The sequence below is a fragment of the Benincasa hispida genome, chromosome 3, assembly GCF_009727055.1.
Source record: "Benincasa hispida cultivar B227 chromosome 3, ASM972705v1, whole genome shotgun sequence".
Taxonomy (NCBI): domain Eukaryota; kingdom Viridiplantae; phylum Streptophyta; class Magnoliopsida; order Cucurbitales; family Cucurbitaceae; genus Benincasa; species Benincasa hispida.
This window is the reverse complement of record NC_052351.1, coordinates 37,380,096-37,391,160: the sequence shown is the minus strand read 5'-3', so window position 1 is coordinate 37,391,160 and position 11,065 is coordinate 37,380,096. Positions and strand designations below refer to the sequence as shown.

At 35.6% G+C, this 11,065-nt stretch overlaps 2 protein-coding genes across 2 annotated transcripts; both read left to right on the top strand.

The window, feature by feature from the left end:
• Positions 1-448: 448 nt before the first annotated feature.
• Positions 449-2,751, top strand: LOC120073882 (ribosome biogenesis protein NSA2 homolog). Its single transcript, XM_039026796.1, has 9 exons — positions 449-554; positions 646-765; positions 871-938; positions 1,362-1,470; positions 1,560-1,628; positions 1,725-1,782; positions 1,934-2,169; positions 2,270-2,321; positions 2,445-2,751. Exons 1-9 carry the CDS (start codon positions 552-554, stop codon positions 2,510-2,512), a joined length of 783 nt encoding a protein of 260 aa, XP_038882724.1. The 5' UTR covers positions 449-551; the 3' UTR covers positions 2,513-2,751.
• A 1,920-nt stretch (positions 2,752-4,671) lies between these two features.
• LOC120073159 (digalactosyldiacylglycerol synthase 1, chloroplastic) lies at positions 4,672-10,734 on the top strand. Its single transcript, XM_039025815.1, has 7 exons — positions 4,672-5,650; positions 6,755-6,787; positions 7,012-7,099; positions 8,040-8,521; positions 8,603-8,869; positions 9,077-9,426; positions 9,670-10,734. The coding sequence occupies exons 1-7, from the start codon at positions 5,027-5,029 to the stop codon at positions 10,199-10,201; spliced, it is 2,376 nt and encodes a 791-aa protein (XP_038881743.1). The 5' UTR covers positions 4,672-5,026; the 3' UTR covers positions 10,202-10,734.
• Positions 10,735-11,065: the final 331 nt, after the last annotated feature.

Genomic DNA, 11,065 nt, shown 5'->3' with positions numbered 1-11,065 from the left:
TTGTTGGCGTTTAAATATATGTATTATAACATTATTATGGTGAATTTATAGCAGCAATCTCACGCTTGAGATTCTATCCCCACCCCCACAAATAATCGGAAAAAAGGAAAAAAAAACTCTTCAGACCATCTCTCAAAAATCTTAATTTCAATGGTTTTTGTTCTAAGATTTCTCATTATTCTTCATTTTATGTTTTTTTTTAGAGTTAACTGCTCTGGGTTTGATTATTTTCTAAATCTTCGAGGTCTCCCTTTATTTTCTCTCACCCACTCTAAAAAACACATTATTTAATAATGAGAAACCTCACAAGAAAAAGAAAAGAAAGTATAAAAAGATGGAGGGAAAAAAACAAGTGGGCCGAGTTAAAACGTGGGCCTGAGCGTACAATGGGCCGAATTATGGGTTGAAGCCCAACTTTACCAATTAAACCTAAAATTACCAAAACCGACTCACTCTTTCCTTCAAAGAGCTCTCTTCGATCGAGAGCTTTCGTTTTCTTCATCTCTAGGGTTTATCTTCTACAGACAATTTGGCCATTGTAGACTTTCGCCATGGTTGATACTTAAGTCATGAACTGAACTTTTACATGTTTCCCGTTACTTTCATTTTAATAATTGATTTTTGTATTCGTTTGTTGTTTAACAGCCGCAGGGAGATTACATAGAGCTTCACAGGAAGCGACATGGTTACCGCCATGATCACTTTGAGCGGAAACGCAAGAAGGAGGCCCGTGAAGTGCACAAACGATCTGCTATGGCACAGAAGGTTGGTTTCGGTTCCTTCTGTTAAAATTTCCGCGGTCTTATTTGTAGTTTTCAATTCGGCTGTGATATTGCCTTTCCCTTTCTGATCAGCCTTTGAATGTTGCAGGCTCTGGGTATTAAGGGCAAGATGTTCGCGAAGAAACGATATGCGGAGAAAGCTCTGATGAAAAAAACGTGAGTTTCTTTTGTGAATTCTTTTGAAATTATGCTCCGGTTGTTAATATCATTGATTTTGTATTTCAATAGTTCTTTCGGGGTTTCATTTATCCTTCTGGCAATGCTTTATCGTGAATTTGGTATTTTCGATAGTAGACTCCAGTTGTAATAGTTTCGATAAATGTTTAGAAACCCTTTCTTTAGCCTCTGTGGACTTGTTTGTCCGTGTATTCTTTTATTTTTCTCTTTCGATAAATGGTTAGTACTTTACTGTGCATTTGGTATTTGCTTTTGCTATAGTAGATTAGAGTTGTAATCGTTTTAACAAATGAAGTGGCGCACACTTGATTAGGGCGTTTGAAAAATTTAATTACATTATTGAATTTTGAATGAAATGAATTGAGAGTTAGAATGGTAATGGCTGTACACTTGTTTCAACAGATTGGCTATGCATGAGGAGTCTTCAAGTAGACGCAAGGTTGATGATGATGTTCATGAAGGTGCTCTTCCTGCCTATCTATTGGATCGTGAAAATACAGCTCGGGCAAAAGTATGCACTATTTCAACATTCTTTTAATTTCAGCCATGTACTTTTTTTTAAATTTCTATCTGGATATCTTACTGTCTACTGTGAAATAGGTTCTTAGCAACACCATTAAGCAAAAGAGGAAAGAAAAAGCTGGAAAGTGGGAAGTCCCCCTGCCCAAGGTAAGGCTTTTTTGTGGTTGTCCTATGTATCTTTAGTTTAAGAGTACCATTTTTCATATGGCTCACCTCTTCTTTTGGTCTTGCTTCCTTGTCTAGGTCAGGCCTGTTGCTGAGGATGAAATGTTTAAAGTGATAAGAACTGGTAAAAGAAAAAGTAAGTATTTCATAACCGATTTGTTCATTTATTTGCAAATGTTTGTCTTGGATTGTTATTTTTCGCGATAGTCTGTAGCTATTGTCGAGAATCTTCAGTTATTGTCTATGAACTATGAAAGCTCACTCATTAATCCCTGTCATTTTTACAGCCAAGCAATGGAAGAGGATGGTCACAAAAGCTACATTTGTTGGGGCAGGTTTTACAAGAAAACCTCCCAAGTACGAGCGGTTTATCCGCCCATCAGGGCTTCGATTTACAAAAGCACATGTAACACATCCTGAACTTAAATGCACTTTCAATCTCGAGATCATTGGAGTGAAGAAAAATCCGAATGGGCCAATGTATACATCTCTTGGTGTCATAACCAAGGGAGCTATTATTGAGGTATATTGCTCACTCACTCGACCTTTTCACTGTGCATGAAGTTATTCAATCAATTCTGTTGTGGATTGGCCACTTATTTTCTTCTTTTCCTTTAAATTAGGTGAATGTGAGTGAACTGGGTTTGGTTACACCAGCAGGGAAAGTAGTATGGGGTAAAGATTTTTCTTTCCTTGTTCTATAGTTTTGGAAAGTTCACATTGTGGATCTTCATTTTGTTTCATTTGGGATGAAGTTGATTGAAATGATTGTTTTTTGTGTACGGTTGGTTTCTTCAGGGAAGTATGCTCAGGTGACCAATAATCCGGAGAATGACGGCTGTATAAATGCTGTTCTGCTTGTCTAAACAAACTGATGATGGGAAAGAGATTAAATTAAACTTGGAGCAGAGGTAGCATTCTTTTTGAAGAGATAGCATGAACTTTTTTTTTTGGACCACCTTCCTGGGTATTATTTCTATTTGCTGACATGTAACCACAAATGTATTCTTATTTAAATATATATTTTTCATGCGGATTTTGTCCCTGCAAATTGATATATAAACATATCTATATATACTTAGGAGAAGAATTTTCGGTTAACAAATGTAGTCTCTGAAGTTCTGACGTAATTATTTGTTTATTTGTTTATTTTTTTTTAAATTCAGCCTAACCAATGGTTTGTTGTCACATTTTAGGAGTGTTTTTCTAAAATAAGTCAAAATTTGAAAACTAAAATAAATAGTTTTCAAAATTACTTATGTTTTTGAAAATTCGCTAGGAAATCAAACAGAAAATAGAAACAATGAGTAAGAAATTGTAGAAATATAAGTACAATTTTTGTTTATAGACTAATTTATTAGTTGCATGGACTTTGTTATTTGTTTTTGGATTTAAAATTTATGTCAATACATTTATATTTGAGATAATTTGTATATGTTAAGCAAAAAGGTTAAATTATGAGAAATATTCGTGGCTGTCATTCATTTAAAAAACAGGGCTGTAACTAGGTGTCCATGCATCCCCTTTTTCATACATGGTATTTTCTTTTTCTAAAAAATATTTTTCGAAGGTTGTAACATTATTTTGAACTTTTATAAAGTAATTGCCACACTCAAACATGTCTATTTTTTTCATTTTCTTTAATTTAGGTAGGTTGAACCAATTTTTATAGATCGGCATAACAATCACTAGTGATGGATATCCTTCTTTATTTTCGACAAAAATTGCGTCAAAGTTTTTTTTTAAATTTATTTTTTTATTTTTTTTATATAAAAATTCAAGCACAAAAATATATATGTATATATATGTATGTATATTCTTGAAAATATATATTTGAATTCTCTATTTGTATTTTTGGTTGTCCAAGTCCCGGTAATTGAATGGGGATTTCGACCACAAAAAAAAAAAAAAAAAAAACTCTTTGAACTAAACGGGGACAATAACCATCTTTGTTCCATTTATTTTATTAATTTTTTTTCATGGAAAATTAACCTGGAAAATAAGGATTCATACTGAAAATTAAGGTTTTTTTTTTGAGGCAACTCAGATTTTGTTTTAGATTCTTTAGCAAATATGTGTTGTGTTTGATTGGTAGTATGGATTATGTTTTTGAAACTGTTTCTAGATTTTATGATCCAAAGTTTAAATTCTGAAAACAACTTTTATATATTTTTAGTAGATCTAAATTTTGAATTTAAAATTTTAAAATATAAAATTATATTAAAAATGATAAAAACAATAATACAATTATACTATTTTATGTTATAAACTCAATTATATTTGTTGAATTTAAAATATGTAATATATTATATGATATAACAAATAATAATTGTACAAAAACTTTAACCTAAAACAAGTTAAAAAATTAATTAATAATGGTTTATATTCTATCTAATATTTAGTGAGTGATTAAATATATTTTCAATCACATTTTAAAAATTTGTTTAAATCGGAATTTAGTTCCTAAATCTACTATTAGACACGTATATGAAAACATGAAACACAACTTCGATTTCGTTGATTCCTTATTTTGAAATTTCTGTTTTTAGATTTTGCCTACCAAAATGTCCTTAACTATTTAATTGATAATTTTTTGAAAACTATTATTTGATTTTTTAAAAGAGATTTAACCGGGAATAATTATAGCATGGAACTCAATCTCTTAAATTTTCCACAAGAATTCCAATTTCTTGAAGATAGAGAATTAAATAGGGACGGGACGAAAAAGCCATTCGTCTCCTCCCAGCTCAATGAATATTATCATTATATAAATTGAATTCTAAATTATTGAGAAAATTAGATCCAAAAAAAAGCAAACGATAAATTCTGTTCTGCCAACTAATTCTTAAAAGAACAAACTATTAGAATAAAACCCGAAAATAAAAATGCCTCGAATAAAAAAAAAGTTAGGGACGGTGCAGTGTGGAAGAACAACGTGGAGTATTGGAATAATTAGACATTATTTTAATTTGGAAAAAAAAAAGGTATTTATGGGAAAATTTCATGTCCGCCAATAAAATTGGGACAAAAATCCCCAACCGTCACCTCGGCCACAAACGATGGCTCTCACAATCTGTTATCCATCGTCTTTTCTTCTTTCCTCAGAATATTCTGCAATGAAACCCTAATACGCTTCCCCTTTTCTCCTCCAATCCCTCTTCGCCACGTCATTCTCCCTCTCTCATTTTCCCTCCATGTGGGTCGTCGTCTCTTCACACGCTTCCAGAAAGTTTCAGAAAAACCCCACCCAAAATCTCAACCGCCATTCCCCCAATTCCCTTTCTTCTTCTTCTTCTTCTTCTTCTTCTTCTTCTTCTTCTTCTTCTTCATAATTCCCATTCTGGGTTGCCTGAAATTCCCTTGAAGAATCACAGTCTACAATGGTAACTGACGCTTCTTCTTCTTCCAATGCCTTTTCCTTTATTTCCAAAGGATGGAGGGACGTTCGTGATTCAGCGGACGCGGATCTTCAGTTGATTAAAGACAGAGCCAACTCTTTCAAGAATTTAGCGACGTCTTTCGACAGGGAAATTGAGAATTTCTTTAATTCGGCTTCCAGTTTCTCTGTTCCTGCAATTGGGTCGGGGTCATCTCCACCTGCTGAGATTGAGTTTGTGAAGAAATTGCAGCCGAAGATATCGGAAATTCGTCGGGTGTACTCCTCGCCGGACTTTAGTAAAACTGTGTTGGAGAAATGGAGGCCCAGGACGAGGATTCGGATCGATTTGTCTGCAATTAAGAACGCAATTGTTTCTGAGGTGGAAGATGGGGATAGGTTTATTGATGGTGATGGGGCGAGGAAATGGAATAGAGTGAGATTTAGGGAGTTTTGGGGAGAATCGAGAGGAGAGAATGAGAGCGAGGACGTGCATGTTAACAGGGATTGGGAGCCAATTCAAGCGTTGAAAACGAGATTGAGGGAGTTCGAGAAGCGGAGTTCATCCGCCGAGATGTTTGAGGGATTTAAGAATGGGGACTTCGTGGAGAAAGTGAAGTCGAGCTTGGTGTGTTCTTGTTCTTTAATCTTATTTAGCTTGTCTTTTAATGTATTGTCGTTTTCTTTACTTTTCTTTATTTTATCTCGTATTAGTGCCAGTCTCAATTGATTCAGGAACTTCTACTCTGCTGATATAATAAACAACTCACGCGTTCCATCTTATGAATAATAGAAAATATGTAAGGGGAAATGGTCTCCTTGCTATAAATATAACGATATCAGTCTTTGTTATGACTCATGAGTTCATTTTAAGGATATCAGTCTTCGATTATGTGATAGAAGTATAAGGAGACCCTTACAAGGTCATTTTAGCTATAAAAGTCTCCGAATTCATAATTTTCTGGGTATTGTTTGGGACCCTTAGATTATTACTAGCTATTTTTAGTTGTTACCTGGGTTAGACTTGTGACCAAAGGGTTAAGTTGTGAAGAAAAATTACTTTGAGATTGTGAGTTCAAATAATGATCGTCTATCTTTCTAGGATATTATGTAAATAACCTACCTTTACTTGATGCCAATGACTTTAGGATTACATGATTGTCCTCTGAGGCTAGTCAAATGGTGGCACATAAGTTTTTCTGGATACTCATGAGTTATGGTTAAAAGAAAAACAGTTTATCTATGCCATTGTAAGGGCAAATAATGAATAGTTAAAGGTGGATTATATTCTTTGATCGGACATGCAAGTAGCCTCTATTGTGTTCTGGATAGTAACTGCCGTGTTATGTTATTCCCATCTTAAAAAAGTGTTGATGTATTGTGTGTCTGCATGGAAAACAGCATATATATATGGGTGTGTGTATATGATGCATCAAACACGTGTATGAGGAAAGGTAGGTTGTTGGGGTAGTGGCTCCTGCACAATAAGTTATTGGTGTCATTAGTTTATCACCCTTGCAGAGTTTTTCCAAGACGTCACAGTATTTGAATTTACTATACTGTTTCTTGCTTCATCGCAATGGTATAGATTCTGGTGATGGTATAAATTGATTATTAGATTAGTGTTACCGTTGTAGACTTGCTCTACCTGTAACTGACATCAGTATTGATGATTAAAAAGGGACGAGGCACTTTTGTTCCATAATGATTCGTTTGTATTTCTTGTTCGCAGAGATCAATTTGCAAGGACCCTGAAGACTCTAAGGTTGGCCCCATCTTTGATTTTAAAATGTTTAGTCATTGGATCAATACAATTTTCATAGACGTACGAGCATGCTAGCTTAGCTGAAAGGTTGGTAGGTGTAGGTAGTCTGTGCTGTGTGTTGTCCTTCTCGTATTCCCTTCTCCTTTCGCTTTATTGTTACATTGTTTTTCTTTCTTTTCTGGAGTGTAATTAAGCTAATGGATTTGTCATTTTTGTGCATGTAGGAGGTGCCGCCACTGGATGTACCAGAGCTTTTAGCATCTTTAGTTAGGCAATCTGGATCTTTCCTTGATCAAATTGGCATTAGAAGAGGTATAAACTTGTGTTATAGTTATCTAGAACCGCAGCCTATAAGATTTCCTGATGCACTCTGCTACTATATTTATTTTTTTGCTTGGGGGTGGGGGGCGTTGAATTCCCCTCCCTTAATAACTTCCATGTTAACATACTATCCACTATTTTTTTAATTGGTAGTGAGAAACCTAAATATGGAGGAAGTACTGATGCTTATGACAGATACAAGGATACAGCTTACAGCAAAAAAAAATTCACTCAATCTTGAAATTGTATGCATATTCCTTAGGTTCTATATTTAAAATACCCAATGAATGCTGGGAAAGGGAAGTCTGCATGGGATATTTCTTTCTTCCTATCTTCGGATTATCTTTCATGTTGGGCAATTTGTTTGAAATGTTATTGGCATTTTGAAACCCCAGGCAAGTTTTGTGGCCACATTTCACTTATCTGTTTGGTGCTAGTGAATAAGACATATGAGATTATTTATATTTATTTATTTTCTTTTTTTTTTTTTGTTTGGGGGGATATTTATGAGTGCCTGGGTTAGCTTGCACCACCTCGACGATTCTCATAGGAAAACTGTTTGACCCTACTATATTTAGTTGAGCTACTTAGGATGTTAAATCCTAAGTAGGTTGCCAAGTTGTTTCTTTTGAATCTTTTATTATTTACATATCGCTTATTGACCACTAGATCAACCCATAGTGTTTAAAACGTCTGGATTGAGGGGCTAATCTACATGGTTTATTTGCCTGTAAAACATTGGTAGTGGTACATGTGTTTCTCTTTCTCCTTTCCATATAATCATAAAAATAGTTCAGAATTGAAATTGGATCATTGCATTTCCTTGTTTAATGAGCTATATGCTCATCCTCCTCTTGCTCCACGTTCTCTCTCTCTCTCTCTCTCTCTCTGTGTTTTAATTCTATATAACCTGTTGATCGTATTCTTGCAGATGTTTGTGATAAGATAGTGGAGAACTTGTGTAACAAACGTAAGAATCAATTTCTATGGGGCTCCTCTACAGGAGAGACATCTGTTATAGGAAATGAAAATGTAAATGATGAACTGGATTCAAGGATAGCCAGTGTCCTCGAAAGTACCGGTCATTGCTATGATGGTGGATTTTGGACTGATCACACAAAGCACGTACCATCAGATGGGAAAAGGCATGTTGCAATTGTCACGACAGCTAGCCTTCCATGGATGACTGGAACAGCTGTAAATCCCTTGTTTAGGGCTGCATATTTAGCACAATCTGCAAAACAGAGTGTAACATTATTAGTTCCTTGGCTTTCCATGTCAGATCAGGAGTTAGTTTATCCTAACCATCTCACCTTTAGTTCTCCAGAAGAGCAAGAGACTTACATTCGTAAATGGCTTGAGGAAAGAATTGGCTTTAAGCCTGACTTTAAAATTTCATTCTATCCAGGAAAGGTGAGTGTCTTGTGAATTGTTAAAAACATTGTTCTCGAATGGATTGTAAGACTGAGTCACTGATTTATGGTCATTGTTTAGTTCTCTAAAGAAAGGCGGAGTATCATACCTGCTGGAGATACTTCTCAGTTTGTTCCTTCCAAGGATGCCGACATAGCGATCTTGGAAGAACCAGAACACCTTAATTGGTACCATCATGGCAAGCGTTGGACCGATAAATTTAACCATGTTGTTGGTGTGGTCCATACAAATTACCTGGAATACATCAAGCGGGAGAAAAATGGTGCTCTGCAAGCATTCCTTGTGAAACACATAAACAACTGGGTCATCCGAGCATACTGTCACAAGGTATTAGTCTAATAGATCATGATGGATAATCTTTTTTGTTCCTTCCTCATCTTTATAACATCACTTTTTCTTATTTAGACTGTTCTTGTTTGCTATAGAAAGATATCCTCTAAGATGTCCCTTCATGATGGGCTTTTGCTCTTACATCCAGGGTTCTCAGAGTCAGTTTCAATTAACACAACCATTTGTCCTTTGTTTCTCTCCCAGGTTCTTCGACTTTCTGCTGCCACTCAAGATCTTCCCAAGTCTGTTATTTGCAATGTCCATGGTGTAAATCCAAAATTCTTAAAAATTGGAGAAAAGGTTGACGAGGACAGGAAACTTGGGAACATAGCTTTTTCAAAAGGGGCATATTTCTTGGGGAAAATGGTCTGGGCAAAAGGATACAGAGAACTAATAGATTTGCTGGCAAAGCACAAGCATGACCTTGATGGGTTCAATTTGGATGTGTATGGAAATGGAGAGGACGCCCACGAGGTTCAGAGTGCAGCTAAAAAGTTGGAGTTGAATGTAAACTTTTTGAGAGGGAGGGACCATGCAGATGATTCACTTCATGGGTAACCTCTCTTAAAAACCTTGTTCCGTACTCTCTCCGCCCCCCCGCCCCCCCACCCACCCCGAATTTGTATGCATTTATTGTGCAAAGTAGTTTTTCTTCTAATCTATTTGATGCCTCCCCAAGAATTCCGTATTGTAATGACAGATAAAAACATGTTTCACTGAAAGATCTTTCATCAAGTCCTGCAATTAAATTTCTTTCCATTTAATCCGCTGAAAGTATTTCTATTTTCTCCTTGAAGGTACAAAGTTTTTATAAACCCGAGTGTCAGTGACGTGCTCTGTACAGCTACGGCCGAGGCGCTTGCCATGGGAAAGTTTGTAGTGTGTGCAGATCATCCATCCAATGACTTCTTCAGGTCTTTCCCCAATTGTTTGACTTACAAGTCATCGGAAGATTTCGTTGCCAAAGTGAAAGAGGCATTGGAAAATGAACCTCGTCCTCTTACTCCTGAGGAAAGATACAACCTCTCGTGGGAGGCTGCTACTCAGAGATTCTTGGAATATTCTGATCTTAACAAAGTCTTGAACAGTGACAAAGAATTAGAATCAAACAACACCGATGGGAAGGTAATCAGGAAGTCAATCTCAACGCCTAGTCTGACAGAAGTCGTCGATGGTGGTCTTGCATTTGCCCATTATTGTCTTACTGGTAACGAACTCCTCCGACTTTGTACTGGAGCAATCCCAGGGACCCGTGACTATGACAGACAGCACTGTAAGGACTTACATCTCCTGCCTCCTCAGGTTGAAAATCCTATCTATACATGGTAAAATCAGAAAAATAACGAACTCTTATCTGCAAAACTGTCTGTAAGGTAGAAAAAAACTAAAACATGTGTTGAAAACATGTCGTTCTTCCTTGGATGGATAAATTACCAATCCATAGCAAGGTTTAGATAGGTAGATGCATATTCAAGGATCATTATTTTCCCTCATATAGGTTGTGTATGCCCTGTAGAATAGAATAGAATAGGGAATATGTGTCAAGGATCTGGTTATGGTGTAAGCTGTTGGGCAATGGAGATTATCAAATGAAATGCTTCATTTGCTAGTTCTGTGTCCTTGATTAGGATTATTATACTTTATAGTTAAATGGAAGTGTAACATAGGAATGGCAATATTTAAGTAGTGTTGATAAAGTTAAATAGTGTATTTGTGTGGTTTATGTTACACAGTTTCTTTCTGAAACTATATCCTAAAGGGAACTTTAAACATCTACATTACCGAAACACGTGTTGTTTTGTTGCTTGGATTGGAGGTGTAACCTTCCATGGTGAGTAAAATAAGTGAAGGACTTGAGCTTGTATTGTTTTCGTCTTGTTACATACGTGGTTGTAACATGGTTTGGTTGGACGAGAGCCTGATAGAGAGGGTCTTAATCACTTCTCAAGTTTTGAACATGCTAAAATTCCTGTTGTAAAAGAATCAACATATTCTTCGAATTATTAGCAGGATTAAAATATCTGTTGATATTTTGATATATCGATTGATATATTTCTAAAATGAGAGTTGGACATCAATTTTAACTTTGTTCAGTTTGATAAAAAGTCGTCATTATTAATTTTTTTTTTTTGAAAAGACTTACCCCATCGATGTATTTGTAAATATTTGTTGATATGTTGAAATTAGTACTTG

What these genes read in the sequence shown, in the direction of transcription:
- LOC120073882 (XM_039026796.1), top strand. An exon ending in GGGAAGTCCCCCTGCCCAAG is followed by an intron (nt 1,629 to 1,724) that starts GTAAGGCTTTTT and finishes TTCCTTGTCTAG; the next exon opens with GTCAGGCCTGTTGCTGAGGA. An exon ending in AAGAACTGGTAAAAGAAAAA is followed by an intron (nt 1,783 to 1,933) that starts GTAAGTATTTCA and finishes TCATTTTTACAG; the next exon opens with CCAAGCAATGGAAGAGGATG.
- LOC120073159 (XM_039025815.1), top strand. Translation starts at nt 5,027, where the DNA reads ATGGTAACTGACGCTTCTTCTTCTTCCAATGCCTTTTCCTTTATTTCC. An exon ending in TCCGAGCATACTGTCACAAG is followed by an intron (nt 8,870 to 9,076) that starts GTATTAGTCTAA and finishes TTTCTCTCCCAG; the next exon opens with GTTCTTCGACTTTCTGCTGC. An exon ending in GCAGATGATTCACTTCATGG is followed by an intron (nt 9,427 to 9,669) that starts GTAACCTCTCTT and finishes TTCTCCTTGAAG; the next exon opens with GTACAAAGTTTTTATAAACC.